We start from the raw sequence: 26,386 nt of genomic DNA, 5'->3' as shown, positions 1-26,386 counted from the left end.
GTGGGGTCAGGAGGTGCTGGTGCCGATCTCCAGCTAACGTTCCGGGGGAGAGGGGGGGTCACCTGGACAGGTCGCCAGTCTGTCGCAGACATCTGGACATACAGCTTCATATTACTGCAGTATAATAATCTATCTTAACCCCAGGATCTGAATATAACATTTCTCATTGCTGCTTCAGTGCAGACGTCTGTATGAATGAATCAACATGTAACTGGCTTAACGGTGTGTCACTCGGGATAAACTGACCGCTGAAGAAACCGATAATGACCAGCCTGACGTGCAGTGGCGCAAAAAGTGGGTATGCAGGGTATGCAACGCATAGGGGCGCAGCACCAGAGGGGGCGCCAAAACCCCGTCTGGAGGGGGCTGCGCGCCTTACGCTCCTTCACCTCGCGCACATAACGAGGTAAATGTAGCGAGTTTTACTCTTCACGTATCGTCGCCTCGGGGGGGGTGAGGGGGGGGCTGAGTGAGCGTCGCTCCTTCACCCTGACGTTCCTTCCCTCGGTCGGCGGGAGAGTGGGGGGGGCGCCGATCTATGTTTTTGCATCCACCTGAATAATGTGTAGTTGCGCCACTGCTGACGTGTGACTGCTTTCTGTCTGACAACTTCAGATTCTGTATGTGTGTATGTGTGTGGTGTTGTTTTTCTTCCAAATTAGCAAGTAAACAGTAAAGATCCCAAAGGTTCAGTCCTGGTCACTCACAGAAAAGTCCCCCTCATTAAGGCACACAGAGTATCTTATAGCCACCCTGTTCTCTTCTGCCGCTGTGCCCGTCAGATCATCAGCCTCAGGAAATTATCAGCAAGCTCTGTTGTCACGATTAAACCAAGTTTTTTCCTGTTCTTCACACCTCTCAACCAGAGGATGAGCTCCTCTCCTTCTTATTGTCTGAGGAAAGAAAGTCAAAACCCACCTCTGTCTATCCTTCAGAGCTGTGCTTCGTCATCTGAACAGGCTGATGATTTAACCATACCAGAAGCAAGCTGACATTTTGAATGAGTGTGTTGTCTTCACAGCACATCCTAATAGTCCAGAGGCAGCTGTCGGTGCTGGAGGAGGAGCTGGAGGAGTTTCGATTGGCTCTCAGGCAGTACATGGATTGTGCCTGCGCCCAGACAGGATGCTTACAGTCAGTTCTTTCTGTTACACGTCCTCATTTGCTCCATTCAGCTTGCATGTCGTGCTTCGTGTGTTGTTACAAATACAAGCTGTATTGTATTTGGATTTTATGTAGGGGTGCACCGATTGCAGTTTTCTGGCCGATCGCCAACATACCGATTCCAATTTTGGCCGATACCAGTTTTTTTTGTCTGAAATGTTGCTCAATATATCAAGAAAGTTGCTGAATTGACAACAATGGGGTAACTATTGTTAACTGCAAATGTGCAGGCATAACCTGGTCGGCCAGTTTGTCAGTCAAACCTCTCTCACAGGAGAAAAGAAAAGCACACAGCGTTGATTTTTAGATCTTTGCCGAGTTTGATAACGTCGAAGGATAAGATCGGCTTGACATGTAAAAATCGTCCGATCGCCGATCTCCCAAAATTAAGCAAATCGGCACCGATAAATCGGCTGGCCAATAAATTGATGTACCCCTAATTTTATGTGTAAAGTAGTGAAAAATGATGGAGTTTTACAAATGCTTCTACCGCGGTGGAACATGTCAAAACTGAAGTTTTTACTGCAGTATCATTGGATGGAGGGTCTTGCCACAGATTTTCACTTATATTTGGATCACATTTTAACACGTGAATATGGTTTAGTCTCAACTTTCCTATAAAGCTATAAATCTGCAAGTAATTATTTTATCAAAATTCTGTTTGGTGAATAATTATTTGAATGGAAATCCAAGGAATGCTTTCCATCTGGTCAAAAAAAGGTGACCTTTGCATTTGCTAAACAGACAGGGGAGAAATAGGAAGGGTAGAATTATATTTTATTGACAGTTTTTGAATTCATAATGAATTTGAAAATGAGAACAGAACATTTGGGAAGCAGATTAACTATAGAAAAAGAAGGGACCTGAGGAATGTGCCCTGGGGAACACCAGGAATCTGCTCAACCTGAAGAGTTTGCCGGAAATTTCAAAGTTGTATGGAAAGTATTACTTTTTGAAGCGTCAGATAAAGAAGAATAAGAAAAGATGAGCCTCTAGCAAGCAGCAGCAGGCCTTTCCTGTTATATGAAGAGAGTGAAAAAATAAATGAAAAGAAACCAATTACTAAGGTAATGAAGAACCTGTAAAACCTTAATCTTTTCTAATACCACAAGCACAGTGGTGACTAATTTACAAGTTAAGTTGATGCTTTCCTCATTATTTTGTCACTTCAACACAGTTAACATGATAAATCTGCACATCTTAATGCTAAGATACTCAAAACAGTCTGACTTTACAATATCGTAGCTGATTTTGACACTTAAATATTATTTTCTGAGCTGTTGCATCCTCATCTAATGCCATATCGGTCTGGGGAAATGATTTAAGTAAGCAAATATCTGGCCTGCATCCTTCATCCATACTAATGACTGTATATATGTTCAGGCATTTAAATGCCGCCACAGTAAAATTAAAACGAACTCAAATTAAATCCTCCTTTTGAAGCAGTTAGAAGTGGTATCGTTCTTGACACGATTTCAGGATTACTACGCAGTTCACATCCAATTGAGAGTTGTTTTTATGACGATAATAAGCTTAATCTGAAATTCTGCCACATTAGGGAGAGAAAACGTGTCGCAGTGTTAGAATATTTGTCTCGCCTGTCATGTTTCGTTCTTGTTCTTCAGCTGAGCTTACCCTCAACATGCTGCTTCAGAGGACTGGAGAGCGTGAACGTTTCCTTCTCCTTATCCCTAAGAACAAAAATGTTGTATCTTTGTCGCTTTGTGACTAAACATTTCTTCAACCTGAGTCAATCCTAAGCTAACTGTCACTTTGGTTTTGGTCTCAAACCAGCAGCCTGAAGCAGAGTGTGACGTTTTACACGCTTTATCACGTCGCTTTATTTAAATAGCATGCTTTTCCAACTTGCTTCTTTGATTAAATGAAAATACTGCGCAAATGTTGCCAGACTATGATTGCATTTTACAATTTAATTGCGGTTATGATTGCGCTGTAAGCACCACGTTGCTCGCGCACAGTGAGGATGCAGAAAACAATTTAGCAACACGGGCTCTGTTGGGGGACATGATGCAGCAGCACTAATTAGCGGCTGCATGACTCGTGTTCCTCTCTTTTGTCTTTAACTCGGCAGCATCGCAGTTCAGCGGCTGGCGAATGAATCACGCTTCATTCTCTATGAGTTCTGGGAGCACAACAACGTGTGGAAGAAGTGAGTATCCGCGTGTGTGCGACCCGTGTGCGTCAGAGGTAACGCACCGTGGATCGATTCACATTAACTCTATATTATGCTCTTTCTTTTTTTTTTTTTTACTGCTTGGACTCATTGTCAGCGAAGGTTTGGTTGCTGCTTGAACTTTGAAAAAGCTGATGGGGGGGAAAAAACAAGAAAAAGACTTTTTAACCCCCACTGTGCTCATTTATTACTTTGGTTTTTTTCATATTTATTGGATAAATAGGATTAACAATTAATTTTAAATACACCCTTATTCTTCTTGTGCTGCATATTAATACTCTCTATACGTTGTAAAGCGATCAGACTTTTTTTTTCTTTTAGTTTTTAGGTTGAGTCTTTAATTTGAATTCACAATCATGACGTAAAAATTATCGATTGAGTTTATTCTTATCCTCATAGTATTTATTGCCAATTCTTGTAAAGATTAATTTTTTAAAAAAACATTTCAAACAAATTCCTTTGGATTCGCATCTTGAATGCGATAGATGTTCCCAAAAACCTTTGCAGTCATATATTTAGATTATGTCAGAGGCTCCAGGTTTCATGGATGTGTTGTTATTTTTAAAGAACTTCAGAAATTGTCCGTCTTTTTCAGACTATGTTGTTCCGAATACTGGATTCTGGCAGAAAATGTAGGACTGAAGCGTTGAATATAATCTGAATTCTTCTTTAATAGCATGTTGGAGAATATTTTTGTTGCTGATAGATAAATTATCTCCGAACCTCCTCTTCATGGTCAAAAACTGAAAACAAACAAAAAAAAAACTTTCCATTAGAGTACCAAAAAATACATTTTATAATGTCTGTAAACTAAAATATATACTTTAATGTGAAGGATTTGCCTTTTTTTCTTGTTATTTTTTATTTTTGAGAAGAATATTTCTCTTGCCTTTCTCTTTTTATTGCATTGTATTATTTTTTTACCAGTTTTATGGCTGTAGATGCAAATACCAGTCAACAACAATGTAGTAAAGCCCAAAATTACACATACCCATTGGAGATTCAGTTTTAAAGTAATCTTTTAATTTTAGTAACCTTTCTGACTGCAAGTCAAGTCAGAGTCAATCCCTCTGTAGGTAAAGATTAGTGTGATGGCACAGAGGCATTCCTAAAGGTTTGGAGCACATAGCTGTAGATAATTGGTCAAATTGCCAGTGGAAAAATGCAAAGAGTTTATTAGCAACTGTAAGATCACTGTAATGCCACGAAACACTTTTTTTTCCACCTATCAGAGACAAACCTCTTGGTTGAATGAAAATAAAGGTACATCTGAATCCTCCAGGGTTTGCTTGATTTCAGTCAACTCCTTTGGATTACATTACTGAGGGCTGGAGTCACTGTCTCTCATTTGAAACCTGCTTGTTTCCACCTTTGACCTTTGATTGGTTCGTCCTTCCATCCTACAACGCTGAAGCCTACTTACCAAAGCTTTAACTGATAAACCAGGATGACTTTGGATCACTGCACACAAACAGTGATCAGTTCCTCACGTCCCATGTCGTCTTCTCTGCTTTTCAGCCACCTACAGACCAACTACAGTAAAACCTTCCAGAGGGGAAACGTAGACTTCCTGGAAACTCCCGAGAGCATCACTACCATGCTTGTTCCTGGTAAGGAAACGCATCCCACATCCACAAAGGTCTTCACAATTAATATGTTGTGAATATAAATATAAGTCAGGTTTTCCATCAGTTTTTGATAACATACACAAAATTTGAATATTGTCAGATTAGAAGCACCTTTTTAAAACAACAGCCTTTAAGCAGGTTGTTATTTATAAGTCTTTTAAATAAAGTCATATTTCTGTTTTAAACATTTTAATGTTCACAGTTTAATCTTAAATGTTATGTTTTCTTCCGCTGCCATCGAATAAAGTCCCTTGAACACAAATCTGGTCCGCCATAACTTTTTATTTGGCCCTTTAAACTCCAAATTACATCAATAAGTTCTTTCAGCTTTTCACGAATCTCCAAAGTTTGCACAAATCTCCACATTGTGTTATAATCTTACTGCAATTTCCTCTCAAATTTGGTCAAAAACATTGAATTTAAGTGGCTGCTGCGTCAGCCTTACTTGATGTCAAGTTATAGTCCGCAATAAAAAAATCACATTTAACATCATACATCTTACCGCAAATATTAAAATTCCTTACATACGTTTCTAAATTGGCACCACAAAATCTTTGTGATTGCAAAAAAAAAAAAGCACTAAATTCCAAAATCCTGGAGGAACAGCTATTTATTAATATTTTATCAATTTAATTGGTTTTAACAATATATTGTTTTTTTTTTAATTCTGATTTTTGATATGGCCCAAAATGAAAATGGGTTCTAATAGCTTGTATATCATCTGTGTCTCACCTGCAGCTTCTTGGTGGGTCCTCAACAACAACTGAAGATTTCCCACCACCATCCACTGATCGTCACCAGACGGTGTGAGGAGCAAACAGACGCCTGTCAACACATCACCAGTCCACAGAAACACCTCACTCTCCTTGAAGCAACATTACTTGTGAAGCCATGGTGATTAGTGTTTATGACTTTCCATGTTCCTTCATAGTTCAGTGGTAGCTCCAGTAGCTCATGTGTGTCTGTTTGCACTCATTCATGAAGAAGCTCTTTAACCCTAACAGCTGTGAGCTCATCAGTGACCCATCTGATGATCCGACATCGTCGCCGTGGTCACCGTGGTCGCCGTGACGTCGCCCAGCGTAGAGCCGAAATGTTTGTGTTTTTGTCTCGTTAGATATCTCTTTGAGGACATTGGGCTAATCACGTTCTGGTTTTAGGAATATATTCATAATTAGTTTTAGTTTGAATTTAGACTTTTGTTATTATTGTTGTTGTTTGCTTTAAATGGGTGTGTGAAAGAGACAGGAAATGAATCGATTAGAGAGACATTGTATCAATTGTAGCAGCTCCTGGGAGCTCATTAAACCGTATTTCTGTCATTTCTGTCTTTAATGTATTGAACTGAGACAAAGTCTCTAATAAAGATGATATTGTTGCGTATGCCGTGTGGTATTTCTTAGGGTTTTTTGTTAGTTGGAAAAAAAAGAGTAATTAGTTGAAACAATTAAATAAATGCCTATTACAGTGATAGTTCATGGTTGGTCAACATATTAGTAAAACGTGCATAAAGTACTAGTATAAGAAACCTAATATTATGAATAGTGTATACATACATATACTCTTTGTTCTCTAATGTTCTCTAACAAACCTCCGCGGCCGTCGCAGAACACCTGGACTTAGTATTGAAAAAGACAGGTGGATCGACTTAAACTGGAAGTTAATATTTGCAGGCAGCGCCATCGTGTGGAAATTTAGCAGTACTGCAGCTTCAATAAAGAGGAACGGAATATCATGGGCATATGTGGCTTCCTAGAAGCGTGTTGCACATCACACAGGTAACTCAACCTGATAAAATGTCTAAAAAAAATGTTAATATTTCAGACTTCTAACGCCTTTCAAGAAAAACACAGACAAGTAGATACTTTAAACATTTTATTGATAAATTATTTGTTTTTAAAAAGACTCATGAAGCATCTTTTCCTTCCGCCCGACTTTGCTCACCTTTACTGAAATCAAACTATGTACAAGGTATTTTCTAAATTTTGCCTACTTCGTCATCATCGTCACATTCAAAACAAGGTTCAAACTGTGCCCGCCGCTGGAGATAAAGAGATGGGATGTAGCACAGAGTCCACAGGAGGTCGGAGAGCAGCGATCTAAGTGGAGGAAGGACGGTTTACATTCGAACGCACAGGCAGTGGAGCAAAAACAGGAACTTCACAGCCATGATCTACCTCTGAAACGGAGCAAGACGCCACCTCAGCGACAGGAAGGAGGCAACATGCATGTTTTTTGGGATTACTTTGAGAATAGTAGACCAGATTACAAGACTGTTTCAGAAAATGACCCGGAGAGGATATTGCTTTAATATGGTTTTTAACAGCTGCAGGCACAGAACAAAAATAATATCTCAATAAAAATGTATTTATCTGACATTTTCAAGACTAATACTGGGCAGCAAAGTTGGCACGCATGGATAAATAATGACAATCATGTTAAAAAGTCAATCATTTTCTGAATTAAAATAACGTAATACTATGTCAGAGTGGTTGCAGTAGAGTATGAGTGTGCAACTATCAGTAGCTGGATTTTACTAGCAGCAAAACAATTTTATTTGCATAAAACATGAAGTGCAAATGGAAGGGGGTTGTCTCGTTTAGCTATAAAAATGAAGACAGAGACTGCTTGTTGCTGACAAAGAAAGGTTCAAAACTCTTCAGTTTAACCAGAGTTTTGAACTATTAAACAAGTATTCTTTCAAACATCTGGAAAAATCCAGATTTAAAGTTTTCCCACTCTTGGTTATCCGCAGGTCTTGGTCAGGGTTTGAACATGTACCAGCTTTGGTCAGACAGCAGGATCAAAGACCTTCCAACCATAAACGACGAGACACATCCCCCCAATATGTTTCTCCAAGCAAACACTCCTTCACACTTTGCTTCTGCACTCAACCTGGCTGCTCTAACATCTGAAGAATATGGAGAGAAAAAAAATAATAAAATAAAAGAGGAATTTGCACTTTCGGCCACGCTTGGCTTCGCTGAGCTGCTCCCGGTCTAGGCGAAGCTGTTTTCTGGGTAGCTGACTTTGATGGCCCCCCAGTAGCAGGCTCGTATCAGACATATGAGACCCACCAGGTAGGCGAACGCCCAGGACACGTAGGTGGCGTTGTAACGTCTGGCGAAGTCCCGAGTACCGACCTGTTGGAACACAAGAAAACAGCAAATTGCATATAAAACATATGAAAAACATTTTTATTATAAACCAACAAAATTAGTACATTTTTGTTAAGTGCATGAATCAACAGAACCACCTTAGCTAGAGTTACAGCTGCAAGCCCACTCTCTCTATTAACTAAATCTTTCCCCATCCTTCTTTGCAAACTATTTCAAGCTCAGTCAGATACACTGGAAAAAACACAAAATCTTCCAATGCAAATATCTTAGTACGCTTGAAATAAGGCAAAACTAACTAACAAGTAACTTTTAAGCAAGATATAAGAGCCTGTTTAAACTAATTTCTTAATACTGGTATAATAAATTAGTTAGTAGTTCCACTGGCAGATTATTTCACTTGGAACAAAACATTTTTCCTTTGCTATAAGTGAAATAACCTGCTAGTGGAAGTAGGACATTTTCAGCAATATTAAAGAATTGCTGACTTAAAACAAGTTTGTTTAAAAGTTACTTCTAAGTTAGTTCTGACTTATTTCAAGTGGACCAAGATATTTGCACCAGAAACTAGACCACAAGTACTTGGTAAGATTTTGTGTTTATGCAGTGTAGAATATGTGAACATTAATGTCATTTTCCCTCTCAAAACGCTGATGTCTGTCCTTCTATGGCAACATACATACAGATCTGTAAAAAATGAAGAGCCCACTGCGCTGAACCCCATTGAAAACCTCCTGGTTATTCCACCAAATATTGATTTCTGAACTCTTCCTGAGTTAAAACATTAGTATTGTTGTTTCTAAATTAATATGAACTTCTTTTCTTTGCATTATTTGAGGTCTGAAAGCTCTGCACCTCTTTCATTATTTTGACCATTTCTTATTTTCTGCTAATAAATACTAATTTTTTGCTTGGAATTTCAGAGACATGATGTCAGTAGTTTGTAGAATAAAAGAACAATGTTCAATTTACTCATTTTCCTATAAAGAGTAAAATCAGAGAAACTGGTAATTTTAAGTGGTCTCTTAATTTTTTTCCAGAGCTGTATATAGGGTGCTTCTAGTTATTTTTCTACTATGAAAAGTGCATTTTTATCACTGCATATTACAAAAAACAGCCACAACAACAACAATGAAAAGAGCAGGACATACTTACTGTTAAACCCACTCCAATGAAAATGCAGATCATTCCTATAGTTATATAAGCACAACAGCGCCTCCTAGGGAGAGCGCTGCCAACAGACGATCTGCAGGAAGCAAAGCAGAAAACAGAGTCAGCATGAGAAAAGGCTGATTAAAAATAAAGAGGCTCATTTTGTTTATGAGAAAACTCTTATGAATACAGGATTAGAAGAAAAAACTGAAAAATATTCCTGTTATTATGCGACTGAACCAAACATCAGCATCCCGGTGATCATGTGAGGAAAAGAAAATCCTTTTTACACACGAGGACTGTCACATGAGCAGCATAAACGAGCAGATATCATCCAGGCCCAATGCAGACACAAATAAGAGGAGTCAACTGGCCTCAAGCAGCACACTGGCATCCTGCTTTGTCCTTGCATCATTCTAACTTTCCTTTCCTCCCCTTCTCTGCGCTCACATGCCCCTCATGTGACTGGACTTGAGCATTCTTGTAGGATCGCTGAAATTCAGATCGCCGAGGGGGGCTGATCACCTGACATCTAGCCTTCAACCTGCTTTTAAACCTCGCCACATTACGTCTCCAGTTCCCTGTTCATCGTCCAGCTTTCTGCTTTCTTTCTAGACGCTCTAAATAAAAGAAAGACTGGAATTCCCCCCCCCGCCATTTCCAGCCAGACAATCTGAAAGTAAAATGTGGGAACAGACAGTAAATTACTTAATGACGGTGAGCGTAACTAGGGAACTTCAACTTTAAAACGCTGCAGCATCTTAACTTCCACCTTCCTTTTTACCATGTTTGATTCTTGTAAGTGTTTTAATTTTGATCTTTTTTTTTTGTTTGCTCAAACATCTTGCATTTGAGAATATTATTTGTAGAAGAAAAAACAGGTTGGTTTAAGCAAATATAAACAGGACAATATTAGGTTGTTTTTTTAAACTTACTCTAAACTGATTATATGCATTAAAATATCTCATTTAAATCAGATTTCCTACCAGTTTCTGAAAATGTTGCAAAATCTAACAAAAAACCTGATTAAAATATCAAGAAAATATTTTTTTTAAGTTCCTATCAGAAAACGTTATGATTAGTCCGAGTGGAAAAACCAACAACATGTTGTAGTAAAGTCAGGACTCGTTTTTTTTTGTTTTTTTTGTCTCTACTGGCTCACTTCTGCTTTTATCAACATTTAGAGACCCGCTGCTGCAGAAATGAGACCAACATGTTTCTCATCTTTAATTCCCAAAACAGTTCAGCTTCCAGACAATTACTAACATCTGTTAAAGATTCATGTGCCTCTCAGTCAGTAAGAAAGTCTTTGAAAAGCATATTTATATAACTATATTCAGGTCAAACTAGATTAAAGATTCCTTAAAAGTGAATTTCCTTAAATGCTTTATTACTAGTCGCAGCTACCTCTCTAGAAACCAGACATTATGTAAAAAAAAAAAAATACAGAAAAAATACAAAGATGCAGTATTTTGTTTTTCCACAAACAATCAAACTGCATTGGGCAAGAAGCTCCAAAGCAGTTCCTTATCATTTCTCTCAACAAACACCACTGATTGCTCCAACACCACTTCTTCATCTTGTGACCAGCCAACCTTATTACCACCACATGCGAGTCCACCCTTTATAATTCCTGTCACACGTCTAGATTAGCTTCCCCTCCTCTGCAAATCCAGACCTCTAAAGAATCCGACTGCAGCAGGTTTACCCTTTAAGAAAGCGTTTGATTACAGCGCCAAAGAAATGTGGCGCTAACATTTATGTCTGGGGATTTTATGTCTACGTAAAGTTTTTCTGACAAAACCAAATTCTGCGCAAGCAATGAGTTGCTAATAAATTTCCTCAACAATTTGAAGCTAAAGAAATATGTTTGTATTTTTTCTTTAAAAAGAAGAAATCCCTCAAGTTGAGAGTGAACTAAATGAATCCAACATGCCTTAAATGCAAAGTGTGACAACTGAGACTAAAAAAAATTTATTTTTTTTTGGCTTGTCGGTTTAAATCTCTTTACATCACATGAACACCCTTTAGGAGCTATTATTAAAACGCATTAAACATTAAAAACCTTGAACATGCTAATGTTCAAGCATGTTTGCTAACTGGGTATTGAGAAATGTGTTGGCATATATATATATGCTATTGCTCCAACATGTTAGCAAACAATCAACATGGTAAAAATAGCAATTGCAACATGTTTAATATGTTTATGTGCAAAGAAGTTTGATCATTTTCAGTCATTGCAAACATGTTAGCATAATTACTTTAGCAACATTTACTAATGTCAGCTAGCATATTTACTAATGTTGGAGCCAATCAGATTATTTGGTCATTTTCAAACAGAATTTTTTAAAAAGATTAAAATATTTGGTAAAACTAATGATTGGATATGAGCAAACATGTTGGTATTAAATAATAATTAAGTTAGCAATGTTTGCTAATGTTCCCCAATATGTTCACTAATGTTCAAACATTCACAAACATGTCAGCAACTACACCTGGGCTTTGATAAACACATTAGCATATTTTCCAACGTTTTAAGACATTAAACATTTAGCAAAACATGTGAGCATTGGAAAACATGAATTGTAAAGAAATGTGAACTGATCGTTGTACGTCTTCCAGCAGACTCACATTTTTTTGCAGTGGGGACACTTGGCTAGCGTGTTAAATCGAAGTTCCATCCACTGTGGAGACAAAATAAAAACAATTGTTTAATTTGAGCTTTAAAGGATATGTAAACACACTACAATGCTACTCTTGTTTTAGACACAAATCAGCACAAATCTTCCTGAGACTGATTCCAAATGATCCGTTTCGAAGGTTTGCAACTATTTATTGTTAAAGTTAGCACCTCAAATAATTCAGATTTAATTTATGTAGCTTTGTATTAGTTGATATTTTATCTGGGGCTTTTAAAAGTAGAAATAAAATCATTAATAATAACAGCCTGGAGCATAATAATGGAACATAATTAACCTGTTAACAGATGTGCAACGTTTACCTCTTAGACATGCGGCTTCAGTGAAAGAATAACATTTATTTTTTTAAAAATGTATTTTCATTAGTGTAAGCAGCAATTTTCAATAGAGGCTGAGAAATTTCTGCATTTACACATCAACCTTATTTCTTTTTTTTAAATGAATAATTTCTCTTGAAGCCACATGTGCACAGAGTGGAATTATCAGCGTGAAGAAAGCCACAGACTGAAACAGATGTTAGGCTGTTGTTAATATGTCCACAGGTAAGATCAGGTCTTTTTCAACCTCTTGCTGTGCTGGAGGAGAGCCGTCGCTGGGGAGACCAGACATCGGCTGAGATGACCTGGCGTCCTCGCTGCCCTACAGGCCGCAGGCGACAATGTGCAGATGTTAAGAAATATGCATCTATGAAATGGTGGCCTTGTATCTGCACATTTTTGTGACATAAAGTTAATGAAAGTGAGCATAGACGACCGTATTTTTCGGACTATAAGCCGCTACTTTTTCCCCACGCTTTCAAGCCCGGTGCAGCTTTTCTGTGTATTTTGACTTCAACCCCCAGGGGGAGCTCTTTAGCAGGAAGTGAATTATTGGAAGTCAAAATTGGAAATCAAAGAAGAAAGTGCTAATTTTCATTTAGAACAAACACGTTTTAGCAGCAGGCACGACAAAGAAATATCTTCAAACTCATATGATGCAGCTTTTAAGTTGAAGGCGTTGGAGAGCTGCGTCCTTAATAAATCTAGCAGGTTAATTAGGACCCAGTCCTCTGCTGCCCTCTGCTGGGTCCTTACGGAAAACAGAGAGCGGCGGAGATACCAGCGGCTTATGGCCCGGTGCGGCTTGTATATGTAGGTTTCCAGTTTTTTGTTTGTTTTGTTTTGTATTTTTATTTTTGTTTGTTTTTGGTTTTTGTTTACTTAAAAAAAAATTGTAGGTGTGGCTTTTAGTATGGTGCGCTCTATAGTCCAGAAAATACGGTAAATAAAGTTGTATGGTGGTGAGAACTACTCTACAAAAATAAAGTTTTGTGAGGCTTCTAGTCGGAGACGTAGAGGATAGAGACGTAGAGGATAGAGGGTGCTTCACTTGAAAAAGTGAACTTGAAAAAGTGAAGCACCCCAACCTGGCTTTCATAACTATTTTAAAAGTCAGACGTTTTCCACTGATAAATAAATTGGTTCCACTGTTGTGTAGACATAAAAAAGCACAAGCTTTACATGACAAACATTTTCCATATTTAAAAGTGACATTTATCCTGCACACATGAGACAAAAAACAAATGCACAATTTGAGGGGAAAATATAAAGCACAAAAATAGTAAAAGCTATTAAAGCTAGAATTTTGAGAGAGTCCTTCTGGTTTAGTTTCAGTACTCAGGAGTTCACAACAGCCAGTCATTTAATGATTAACTGTAAATAAAGTTCAGTTGTCCAAGTTGGATTTTCCTGACATTTGCAGCTCATTGATAAAACCGTAGTTTGCTGTAGTAGCTTACAAAGGAATCAAAATGATTTCATTTTACAAACATATCAGCATAGAGAAGGAAACAATAAATACATAGAATTATATATTGTTTATGTCATGGGTTACTAAGAAAAGCCACCATAAATAAAATAAAAATTAGATGAGGGCTGGCAGCTAAACGAGAAAGGAGTTTAGTTAACTTGATACACAACCATTTTCTGATGAAATACACATGGATCTGTTCTATTTCACATATACACATATCTATAATGAAGATTTCTGCTTTTTCTGGCACTTTGAATAGCCTACTCAAAATTAAACTATAATAATCATTGGGTTTTATTATCTGTATGACTTAGAAATTATGGAATAACGTGAGTGTTGGTGTCCAGGAGGCTGTAAAATTTCTAAGGCTGCATTTACCTCTGGAAATCTCTCAAACATCAAAGCTAACAGTGAGTTTAACACAAAGTTTAAATTTGATGAAGCAAAGGCAAACGTAAAAGGCATCATCACCTTAATATGAATCAATGTAAAAAAATTTTTTTTAAAAACTCAACTTTTTCAGAAATTCTTAAATACTCAATATTAAAAAGGCCTTGGAAAAGTTAATCAAGTTCAGAAACTTTGACATTTCTCTATGCTGAAATTAAAAAATGAAGTATGATACCTGAATGGACTACACTTTGAAAATGTGGGGAAATGTTTTCCACCTTCTGACCTCACAGGTCACCAGAAGGAATCCAGCATCCACAGTGAAACAAAGTGGTGGCAGCATCATGATGTGGGTGTTCTCCGTTTTAAATGAAGCTGAGGTTTTTGTCAAGTGTAACAAAGGCTGAAGATTCAGTCAGATTTTAAACGTCATCTTCATGTGGAGTGAAATCATTTGGATGTCAGCAGAGCCCAAACTTAATTCTCAATAGATGACATGAGACGCTTTTACAATGTGAAGATAAAAATAATGTGAGGGATTCTAAAAATCTCCCACCAGAGAAGACTGAATGGGATAATTATTCAAAACGTGCTGCGATAAAAATTTATGACTTTTTTATGCCGCTTAATTTCCTCCAAGCAGATTTATTTTTCAGACAAATTGTTCAGGATACAATCAAAAGCATAAGCCAATGTGCAACGAGGCTGTCAAAATGACTTCTATGCACAACAGTAACAACAGCAGAACAACTTTAACGTATCTGCAGCTGACTGGGAGTGTTTGTGGGTTTCCGTACCAGGAAGGTGTTTCCACAGTGACCGCACACCACTCTCATCCCCTCGGGCTGGATGGGCAGTGCCGGCTGGGCGGGCTGCTCTTCGGGGATCACCATCACCGGGCTCAGGTTGATGATGCGTCTGCTGCAAAAAAAAAAAGGAACAGTCGCAAAAGTTCAGGATTCGAGAATGTCAATAAATAGAAAAACACCTAAACAAACACATAGCTGAACACTATTATGTACTTGTGCATAATACTTTTGTTGCTTGCTCAAGTAAAAGTAAACACTTCAACTTATCAACATTGTTATGAATGAAATAAATATATTTTGATTAAATATATCACATTTTATGTTTTAAGCACTTATTAATATATTGAATTGTGGGTAAATTCCTGCTACTATCTGCTGCTGCAGGTTTTTGCAACAACCACCAGCAATTTAAACAAACGTTTTGAAAATAAAAATGCAGAAAGCAGCATAATCTCATTATTCCATACAGGGTTCACTTTCTAAATAACAATATGTCTTCATAGTACATCAGTTCAAACATCTTTTCTTGTAGGAAAATAAAAATTATGCTAACCCTGCTCTTTTTTTTTTTAAATGCCTGTTCCTTAATGTCTTTCTAAATATAGAAACAATGAATATAATTTCTCACACGTCTACTTTACTACCAGAAAGTTATTTATTAGCAAAATGTTTTTTTTTTCTGTCTATTAGATAATAACAAATGAGCAAGTGATGATCCTAATACTAAATGAGGGCATTTTAACCCTTTCATGCATAGTGGTCACTACAGTGGACAGCTATCTAAAAGCCATTTTCTTGTGCTTCTTGTGGATTTTTATGTTATAAATGCACACAGACCACTGAAGTGGACACTAATGCATCATAAAATACACTATCACCTACTGGCCATCAGCTGTAAATGCAAGAAATTATTTTTTTGTTAAATCCAATATGGCCGACAGACAAAAATGCTTGCCAACCGACCCGGTCCCTCCTTCTACTGTAGACAACTTTTTCAGGTAAAAAAAAAAATATATTGTGACATCAAATAACCCCTAAAGAATAATACTACTGATGTATTTTTCAAATAACTTTGCATTTGGAGAAAATTACAATTGATCACCTAAAAAATAATAAAATCACTTTTTTTCCTCCCTTTTTTTATGCCTTAAGAAAATCCCAAAAAGATTTGGAAAAAAATCCTGACACAAAGGATCATAATTCATGCATGAAAGAGTTAAATGAATGAATCTGTTGCCAACCAGTTTGGTCGAGGACATCCTATCCTCCTGGATGTGTCTTTACAGATCAGCAGGCAGTTACAGGGACACCTCACATACTTCTTCCCTGTAGGGGGGTTCTTGATGGGCTTAGCGAGAACAAACACACAGAAACAGCTCATAAACACACAGATACCGATTAATTTTTTTCAGATATGAAGGTTGAATTTATCCTGAAGTTTGTTTAAGAAAAACATGTTTACTTTCTACATGTCAAATCAAACCATCGTGTTTGATTTACTGTTTCTTATTTGCTCAGTAACAGACAATAAAGGAACAGTTTCACTTCATATCAGCATTGCACTGTGATGGTTTTAATTAAACTTTATAGTGACAAATTTACTTTCGCTTCTTTATTTGAGAATGAGCTCTGCTTCCTGATGAGCTTTTGTTATTAGTCACTTCTCAGCAGACTGAAGGAATGTGGAATAAGTGTAGTTTGCTCTTTAATTCCTACAGAAGAAGTAAAATTAATGAAGTTCATACCCATTTTATTACATCACAACCACAGACTCAGACATACCATATATATTTGAACCTCTTTATCCAACAGACTTTTTAAAAAAATCACTTTATTAGTAAAACGAGTCCACCTTCACATGATTTATTGCCAGCATGAGTACAGATGTTTTATGAAGGGCTCAGATGTTTTTAAGAGAACATAAAGACCAAGGAATGTTGGCTGTGGAGAAATTCAAAAAGGTAAGAAAAAAAAATCTTTCAGCATCTCCGAGAGCTCTGTTAAATCTAGCATCTAGAAACGCAAAGAGTACGGCACAGCTTTGAACGTACCAGGACATGGCTGTCTACCTAAACCGACACGCTGGGTAAGGAGAGCAACAGAGAAGCAGCCAAAAGGCCTGTGGTGGCTGGGAAGAAGACGCAGAGATCCCCAGCTCAGGCAGAAGAAACTGTTGTCATGACAACTGTTAGTCATAAATCTGGACTTTATGTTAAAAAAAAAAAAAAGCAAAGAAAACGCCATAATGGCAGCATCATTCAATGGGGACGGCTTTCTTCAGCAGACAGTCCTGGAAGAAAACTAGTTAAGAGGAAACAAAAGACTCGAGGCTGTGGTGGCGTTTCCCTTCACAGCCTCACAGCAACAGTCAGAGCTGCAAACAGGATGGTTTACCTCGGTGTGAACATTTATCGTATCGCTTATCATTTATCATGACAAGAATTTGGTTTGATCATTGTTGTGATAAACCCCAATTAATGATGTTTAAAACCAACCAAAAACTCTCCCTCTTCCCAGAAATTGCTATTTTACTATTTGCCAGTTTCTCCTCTATTTTTTTTTTTTTTTCCATTGAGAGTATCAATAAGTTTGAAAATATGATTAAATGAAGTCACTGTGTTCAGTTTAGTGATACAAATCATAATTTATGTGACTGGTGTTCTAAAGAGACATGTTACTTCCCCCCCCCCCAAGAGCTCTGACTGCTGTGTGATGCAGTCACAGCCATACATCTACCCAAAAAGAAGCAGAAAAATCGTTTTTATTGTCCCTATCACAATAGTAGCACAAAATATCACGACTATCACTTGAAGTCACAATCTCAGCTGCTGGATTTGCACAGCAGTGAGCGTAACTGCACCTAAATCTCTTTTCATAAAGAGCAGACTTAGAGAGGTAAATAAATGTTCCCGCCACACTTTTCAGATTTTCCCTCCATCTCATCCCTCGGCTCACCGTTGCTTCGTTGCAGACCGTGCACTTCACGACGTGCTGGTGCAGCTTCCCGTCCAGGTTGATGATGGACTGGCAGACGCGGCAGTTGATGACGGGCACGCCGCCGGCGTCGGGGCTGGCGATGGCTGTGTAAGGAGGAGGTAGTTCGGCTTTCAGAGGGAGAGGAGGACACACACAAAACCCAGCTGTTAGTGGCATGCATCTGACACACACAGCAGCAGCAACATCAACCGTCTGACTCCTTCCGTCCGGAGAAGGACGAACTCAGATTTCAGAGAAGTTTAATAAAAATGTGTGGGTTTTGACGTTAGGAGAACTGAGAGGAGGATTATGGTTTTGAAGTTTATTGTGGAGGTCTATAAAGTTTTTTTTTAATCTGCTGTTTGAACTCATTTATAATTGAACTGTTTGAGAAAATGGCCCTTTAATTTATGATAGAAATCTGATCTGATTCATTCAGATCAGATTTCAGTTCATTTTAGCTTAGAAAACTTGTCATGTAAACAATTTAATCAATATTAGTCCGCACTAATCAATCCTGCCAATATCAAAATTGTGAAATTTATCAAATTAAAGGAGCAGAAGTCTTTCTAGAATAAGCTACCAACTTATTTGGAAATGTCAAAAATGCATTTTTGATTGTTCAAACTTCTGAAATGAAATGGGAGCGTCTGCTTTTTTTGTGATTGTATTTTTAACAATATTATTTTAAAATAAAGATTTTCACTGGGTGGTTATAGAAATAAGACTACAATGCACTAAAGACAATGTTTTTCATCTTTTGTGACAATTTCCTTTCTACAAATATGAAAATATCCATCCTTAGTTAACTGATTGTCAAAACCAGAGAGTTACGGATGAAGGTCTTACAGTTCTGATTCCTGTTTGCAGTTTCCTTTTGGGGTCTGAAATCAGACTCAGATTTGTGATCGATTCCCTTTTTTGAGGACTAAAACACATTTGCACTTTTTTACTTACATCCTTATCTTTAACAGGTTTTTAATTTAAAAGAAAAAGGAGGAATCACAAGATGAATACAACTTATAAGTGTTTAACTTTTATCTGATGTTTTAATATAATCAAAGAAAAATCATCCAAGTGCACAATGCTGGTTGATGTATTTATAGTCAAAAGTCGCAGTAACTCTTCTTTTTAATCCAAATAACAAACATGATCAAATCAAAATTAAACTGGCCATATTCATCTTCACTCAAAAGTATATATTTCTTTTTGTCTTAATGTTTCTAAAACAAATTACAACCATAAATGCACATGTGCAAAACTCCAAATCACTCAAACCTCTCTTTGCACCATTTATACATTACTTGTGTCTTTATGCAACACTGTAATTGTGTCCATTTATTGTCCATAAGAAAAAAAAACAATTAAAATAACATCGAATATGCTCATATTTCCTGAGAAGCGTCCCCTGCGTGTTTCGTCCTCGTCTTCAGCAGGTAAATGGATTCTGACTCTTGGCTCCAAGTCAGTTACAACCACAGGGACAGGTGGGACTCCCTGCCAACATTTAAATAATCCTGGCTAGAATTACAACTAGAGCAGGCCACAGACGAGGCGCTCCTATAGTGCAGACACTGTCATTTGTAAAAATAATCCCTGCAAAATACTCCAACAGGACCCGCTGTGCAATAATACAGATTTAAAAACAGACTAAGATCCAAGATGATTCCTTCTCTTTCTGTCTCATCTGTCTCAGTTCGGGCCTGATTTTACTTCCACCTCTCCCTCTTGGTATTTTTGCACAGATATGGTGCTAATGCATGTCTGAAAGTGAATCCACCCATTATAGATTTCCTCTCTGTGTGTCCTCTGAGCCAGAAGTAAGACAAGAAGACAACCCACTAGAACCACAGGCTGCATTACCACAACATGCATCCCACATCACCCCGTTTAAAGGCCTTTATTATAATAAGACTTAAAGTTTGTGGCAAAACAATATAGATAAAACACCTGGCATCCACCAAAACTAAGGCTGTAAAAAGATTTTTTATTTATTTATATAATATTGTAAAAAAAAGTTGTATATTATGGTCTCAAGTTGCTTCAAAAGGTATAATTGTGATTATGCTAATTATTTTAACATAATTAGCATTTCCAGGTTTCTCTTAAATGGAAGCAATACAGTGAGGATAGAGTGTGGCTAAAATTTATTTGCAGTATTTTACAGACTGTCTTGACTAGAAGACTCTTCATTATGGAAGTTTCAAACAAGGACAGATAACTCAAAATAACCTGTTTTTAGTATCTCTGAGGCAAAAGAGACACAGAGATGCAACAAGTTACAGAAAAAATTTGTTTCTTCTGTGGTATGTGAGATGTTTTGCTTTTTTGTTGTTTTTTTTTTCAAATAGCTACAAGAGAGAGCAAGGCTTCAGTGAGTGTTGGTTATTTTATTCACTTGCCGTTTTGTACTCAAACTTTTTGAGCATAAAATTACTCCATTTGCTAAATAAGGTCAACTCATTCCTGCCTAAAGAACATTTTGTTGGGCTAAATGTTCAGCTAGTTACAGGGAGGCTAAACGTGTGACATCAAAGCTGGAAACAAGTCAAATTAAACCCAAAAAGCATTCATACACTTTTATTCAGAGCAATCTCCTAGTTTGCTCAGCATGTTTCTTCAGATTGTAAGTAATAACATTTTGGAGAGACTCAGGGAGGATCCCAACTTGAATCTAACCGAGACGAGCTAAAGAGTAGAGCGACTGCAGGAAGACCTTACAACCACAAAGACCAAGGGCTCGTCGTAAAAATACTGATGGAAACATCAAAATCTTTACAGAAATGATAGCAAAGCTTTCTGCTATAATCACAGTTTTCCAATTGATAATTAATAAGTTTAGAAGTGATATTTAATGTTTATTTTTTTTAAGCAAAATGGCTGTAAAAAAAAATTCCCAAACTTTTTTCTGCTTTGACTTTCTTTTAATATTTTTTAGAATAATAACAATACATTTTATTAATAATGCCATTTATATCTCAAATTCAGATCCCTCTTTTTGACAGACATACATTTCCTATCAGAAACAAACTTTTTGGTAAAATTATAATTATTTTTAAATCTAACAGGAGTAATTTAGTGTTCAGTAGCACAAATTATGAAGCAACACTAAAGCCTGATTGACTTTCCAATCAGTGGAGAAGCAACAAGTTTATTTTTTATTTTTGGCATCTGAACTGACTCATATCAGCTCCATTTCAAAATCTAAAACAATGTCAGATCAGGACTGGATTATAATTTACTAAACACGGATTATTAAAGACTCCTTGTGATCTTTGTTATGTTCAAATGTAATTTATAAGGCTACAAATCAATAATAAAATGTTATTCAGTAAAAAAAAACATGTTTTTATTAAAGTCTTTTATTGTGGAAAACAAACTGAGAAAATTCAATTGAGTAATAATCTATTTATCTACTTAAAGTTAACCAGAAATTAAAAAAAAAATTAATAAAACAAAATTGCATTTATTTCTCACCCTTGTTTGTGCTTTAGTCATGGGTTGGATACTTTTGAGCGTCATTACGGAAACGCAAATTAGCATGTGCAATGTCTCCATCAACGAGAGAACAGTACGCAAACCTGTTCTCAAACTGGTCCGTGTTATTTCTTTTTACATTTCAGTTAAACCCAAAGCCTAAACAGTAAACTCCAGTAACAGCAGAGTGCTTGTATCTAGACTGTAGACCGACTCTAATGTGTCTGCATGGGAACTGACTGTCTGTGTGATTTAAGCTGTTGCATTCAGTTCATTAAGTGCATAAAACAAGCAGATTATCAAAACTCAAACAGGTAGACTTTCTTCCATCTCCTTAAACCAATTGAAACAAACGCAACAGATCTCCACTCGATTTCAGTTTGAGCACAAAAACAAAGAGAAAGGAACAAATTCTGTCCTTTTCACGCAATCTCTTAAATGCAGCTGGTTTTTTGGTCATCACAGTCGTTTTGTTTTAAAATGCCATCACGGTTTTAGACGAACGTAATCCGCCTAACAAATTGGCTGATTATCGGCCAGCAAATTTTAGAGTGGATAATCCGAGCAGCAGAGAGGGCAGAGAAAATAGGCCAAGAAATAATAATTTAAGCTAACATTCATTTAGGGGTTTACCCAGCCACTCTTGTACAAACAGACTGTCGCTTCATAGATCCTTAAAGTCTCTGTGATTAATCCAACGGTGAAGTATGAATTTGGCAGGATTAGAGCACTTTTTCCCCGAACTCCTGAAATTCATCCGGTCACAGATTTCGTTCATTCAGTTTCTGTACAGCAAGCTGCATTGTTGCAAGGCACAAAAACAACTGCGTGTGAACCATCATGCCGAGGAAACCAGACAAACGCTAAATGGACTTCTCTGTTATGAAGAAAGCAATCACCGAGACTCTGATTTGGATGGAGGAGGGGGCGGGGGTTGCGGTTTAAATAAAGCCAACAATGCGGAAGAGAATGTGCACATGTGCAATCACATTTTACTCAAGTTTTAAAGCTGCTAGCTAAACTTCTCTTTAAGATCCTTCACACACACTTCAGATATATTTTGTCTCCTATAAAACTCATTTTTGCGATTCATTTTCAGACGTTTTAGTTCATTGTTGTTCGATCAAGATCACAATCAAAATAACAACAAGGTTAGACGTTAAAGCGCCCCCTAATGACATCACATAAGGCATAAGTCAACTGAATGAGTTCTTGAGTGACATTCTCGTTGCCCATTTTTGTCTTTAGTCGTGTTCTTCGTCATACTCCGACTTCAAAAGGTGTTTGTTTGTGTTCCGGAAGTCTGCAGGAAAATGTTTGGTAGCGTTTCTGAACACTGACAAAAACCCCCCAAAAAGACTCCCTTCTGAAACACATGGCAACAAGATGAAAATACAAGACCAATACCGATACGTTGAAAAATGACTAACATCGGCAATGTTGATGTTGATATATTGGACGTCCCTTACAAATTATTATCATTTTACAGCAAGTTATAATTAAATTCATACTGCTAAAGGGATATTTTGTGCAGAAATGTGATTAGTGGATCACCAGCGATCACGAATTCGTCCGACTTTGAGGCACATTTTTGATTTAACAGAACTTCATCTCTGAAAATTATTACACCGATTTCAATTTAAAGATCAATCCCTGTCACATAGGAGAGGGAACTATCTTTGCTGATGGCTTATGAGTTTATAGGGCAAAAAGAAAAAAGAATAGTCTGAGTTCTTATTTTTAATTGAAGACTTTTAAGTGCTTGAAATGATCATCACCTATCGGAGCTGAATGAGGGGGAATTGGCTGACCGACTGGTGAATCGGCAATCACAAATTGTCTAGTAATCAGGACAGATTGGAGTGATCATTTCCTGACTGAGAGGATAGAGGACTCCACGCTGGAGAGCCATCAATCTACAGAAAATCTGGGTTTTGTATTTAGATACATATAATAAAAATGGGGTTTTAAAAAAGTCTGACTTTTCAATATGTGATCTGCTGACCACTGTTCAGAGCTCACAAGGAAAAAATGGTTTGACTCCACTCTTTGGTCAATATATTATATATCTCTATTTCACATCTTCAAGCGATCTACTGCATCAAACACTCAGACCACTGAAACTATCTGTTGAATACCTAGACCGATTATCTTGCTATTTGCATGTTTTCTTTTCGTGCAGACAAGCAAACAAACATCTGCTTCCTTCAAGGTGGCAACTCACTCATTTCTTCTCAATTTTAAAAGTGCACATCTGGGACAAAAGGCTGCTGGCCTTGGCTTCATCTGCAGTGCCTCAACTCTCTCCCCGTAAACGCACAACATTGACGCCTACATTCAAAGCTGGATTCACACATTTTCTTCCTATTAGTACCACTGCTGTCATCCTGAAAACACCCCCAATGCTCGGGGAGTCGTGATGCAAGCATTTCTGCTCTATTAAAAAAAAAAAACCCCGGTTGGTGTTATTGTAGGCCCCTCTCGTCTCTAACCCACTGCTCCAGTTCTCACAGTCCAAGCTCCACCTTTGTGTCAGCTGTCGTTGGATTTCCAGCCGATGCCCTTGCCTCGCTGCGCCTGGCTCCGATTTATTTACGCACAAACCCGATACGCCCTGAAAATGATTCAGCATGCATGCAGGCAGGCGGAAATCTAGGGAGAGTGTGGAGGGCCGTGGAGGAGGAAGGAGGGGGTGGGGGGGAGGATCCGCAGGCTGTGTTTACCTCGGGGACTTGAATCCTGCAGGTACGGGGGAGCCGTGGGGGTCACGTTCTCGGAGTTGGGGGCCGACAGCAGCGGAGAGCGCTCGTCCATGCCGTCGGAGGCCATGTCTGTCGCCGTGACAAATGACGGGAAGCTCCTGGCTGCTGCGGCGAGTCTTCCCACGGCGCGGAGAGGGAGGTGGCGGGGATTGCAGCCCAGCTGCTGTGGCTCTTGGTGCCGAGTTGCTCCGGTCCTGCAGCCGTGGTGACGTCAGCCGACTGGAGGAGGAGGAGGAGCTCCGCGGCGAGCCCCTCCCTCCCTCCCCTCCCCTCCTTCCCCTCCCCTCCTCCCCCTCCCCTCCTCTCTCTCAGCTGTCGAAGGATCACAGCGCAGGAATGTGGCCTAAAATATGTCCCCGAAACACGAGTGTTAAAAGTTTCCACAAATGTTTATGTTGCACCCTTAAAAAGAACTTAAAAGAAACTCAAATTAGCTTTCGTGCAACTTTATTAAACCAAATCCACGGTTCGAGCATACATCGTGTAGTTCTCTTTTTTTTTTTTTTTTGTAATAATCACAGGTCATGAACTTTCAACTCCCATCATGCATTGTGACATTTTTAAAGGGGTATTATCGTAACAGAAATTTATTAAATAAAAAAAAAACTAAATAGTTTGAGCACATATTTAGCCATAAACCAATTGAATTGTTCTAAATAAATACTAAATCAAATAAATGCTTGCCCAATATGATCAATATCACGTTCGTAACATGTTTTCAGGTCTTTACACTTCGATATAATTTACTTTTTTTTTCTTTTTAGCAAAAACATATATCAATATGATATAATTCCGATCCTGAAGATAAAGTTTCATTATTTAGTAAAAGGGAGCGACTTGAACGTTTCACGTGTAGCAGTTTACAGTTGTCGCCGCTAGATGTCCCTGTTGGACTACCGATTCCTTTACAGTGCGTTGAAAAACTATTATGGCTTTTTCAACAAAGACTCATGTATTTCATTGAGATTGAGTGTGATACTCCAACACACGATAGCGCATACCTGTGAAGTGGAGGGAGAAATAATACACGGTTTGTTTTCAAACTTTTGCATGGTTTGCGTTTGCAAGAACGAACCCCCAGATGCCCCTAAATAAAACCCACTGCCACTCCTGGAATTGGAAAATCACCTAATTAGTATGGCAATAGCAGAGCTCAAGTGGGAGAAAGTACAACTATTAGGCATGCATTGTAGATTAGACCTTAGTTTTCTGTTTCTTTTACAACAAAAAAGAGAGAAAAGTGTGACGTGCATTATTTTTGTTGCAATCACTGCCGTGTGTCTTGTTGGGGGTGTTTCTTTACCAGCATCCAGAGGTTGAATTTCCTCACATTCTTTACAAAATAATACAAGCTCAGTCAGTTTGGACAGGTCTAATGCAACCTCCAACAGGTTTCATGATGGCTTTTCCCTTTCTTTAGCTCCTTCTATCTTCCCATCAGCTCTGATCAGTCCCTAATGAAGAAACGTATTCCCGTAAGATGATGTTGTCGCAAATATTTTCTTCCGTTACATGCAGTATGTTTCAATTTTTGTTTTGCTTGTGGAGCAATCGACAGAGTGGAACCGGAGTACATGATGAGCTGCCCATGTTTCACAGACCAGCAACACCTCAGAGAGAGTCACTAAATGTCCCATAAACCACCAGGATATGTCATGTGATGCAAACATCTACCATGTTCTCTTGGATCTGATCCTTCAGTCGTTGAGCTGAGGTCGGCCAGAAATGGGAGCAATAAAACAGTCCAGATGGTTGAATGAGCAAAATTTGATCATATAAACCAGAGAAAAGAGGCTTTACTTTAAATGTTACACCAAATGACCTTAAATATTTATACCCGTTTTAAAGCACTCTTATTTATAGGCCCTCAAAAAAAGTTTCGCGACTTGTTGAACTTTTCCACTTTTTATTACATTATGACCGCCAGTTTAAAGTATTTTATTGAGTTATGTGATACTTCAACACAGAGAGGAGTGACTGATTGTGAAGTTGTAGGAAAACGACTCATGTTTTTTTATTCTTTTCATTTCTGTTCAGCTCCCTTCACTCTCATAGTAAATATGATGACTTCACGGGTGAATTTTCTAAATTACCATCCGTGGGAGGGCAGTTTTAACATTCACGTAGAGAATCCATAATAACCTCCATGGAGCAAATGTCTAGATCTGAGGTGATAGAATCTGATCACAGGACAACTATTAGAAACACACTGTACACATCTGTACCTT

The 26,386-nt window shown here is 37.9% G+C and overlaps 3 protein-coding genes across 4 annotated transcripts in view; 1 reads left to right on the top strand and 2 right to left on the bottom strand.

Moving 5' to 3' along the window:
- Positions 1 to 6,369, top strand: part of necab1 (N-terminal EF-hand calcium binding protein 1) — a 32,259-nt gene extending 25,890 nt beyond the window's left edge. Inside the window, exons 10-13 of the mRNA XM_008422020.2 lie at positions 1,022 to 1,134; positions 3,257 to 3,334; positions 4,877 to 4,968; positions 5,725 to 6,369. Coding sequence (XP_008420242.1) covers positions 1,022 to 1,134; positions 3,257 to 3,334; positions 4,877 to 4,968; positions 5,725 to 5,753 — 312 coding nt within the window. The 3' untranslated portion in view covers positions 5,754 to 6,369. The remainder of the gene's footprint in view (positions 1 to 1,021; positions 1,135 to 3,256; positions 3,335 to 4,876; positions 4,969 to 5,724) is intronic.
- uqcrb (ubiquinol-cytochrome c reductase binding protein) overlaps positions 1 to 26,386 on the bottom strand; it is a 61,919-nt gene that overhangs the window by 17,091 nt on the left and 18,442 nt on the right. The window lies entirely within an intron of this gene.
- Positions 6,849 to 24,413, bottom strand: pip4p2 (phosphatidylinositol-4,5-bisphosphate 4-phosphatase 2). Of its 2 annotated transcripts, XM_008422016.3 has the most exons (8): positions 24,120 to 24,413; positions 17,899 to 18,047; positions 16,185 to 16,291; positions 14,932 to 15,055; positions 12,518 to 12,592; positions 11,886 to 11,938; positions 9,258 to 9,348; positions 6,849 to 8,129 (listed from the first exon to the last, which is right to left on the bottom strand). In XM_008422016.3, the coding sequence occupies exons 1-8, from the start codon at positions 24,223 to 24,225 to the stop codon at positions 7,986 to 7,988; spliced, it is 849 nt and encodes a 282-aa protein (XP_008420238.2). In that variant the 5' UTR covers positions 24,226 to 24,413; the 3' UTR covers positions 6,849 to 7,985. The 2 variants fall into 2 exon arrangements, with proteins under 2 accessions (XP_008420238.2, XP_008420239.1); XM_008422017.3 differs by lacking the exon at positions 12,518 to 12,592 and having other exon boundaries at positions 24,120 to 24,408.

This window comes from Poecilia reticulata, chromosome 11, assembly GCF_904066995.2.
Source record: "Poecilia reticulata chromosome 11, P_reticulata-male-v2, whole genome shotgun sequence".
NCBI classification, from domain to species: domain Eukaryota; kingdom Metazoa; phylum Chordata; class Actinopteri; order Cyprinodontiformes; family Poeciliidae; genus Poecilia; species Poecilia reticulata.
Note: the sequence above shows the minus strand (reverse complement) of the source record. Positions and strands in the feature narration are given on the sequence as shown.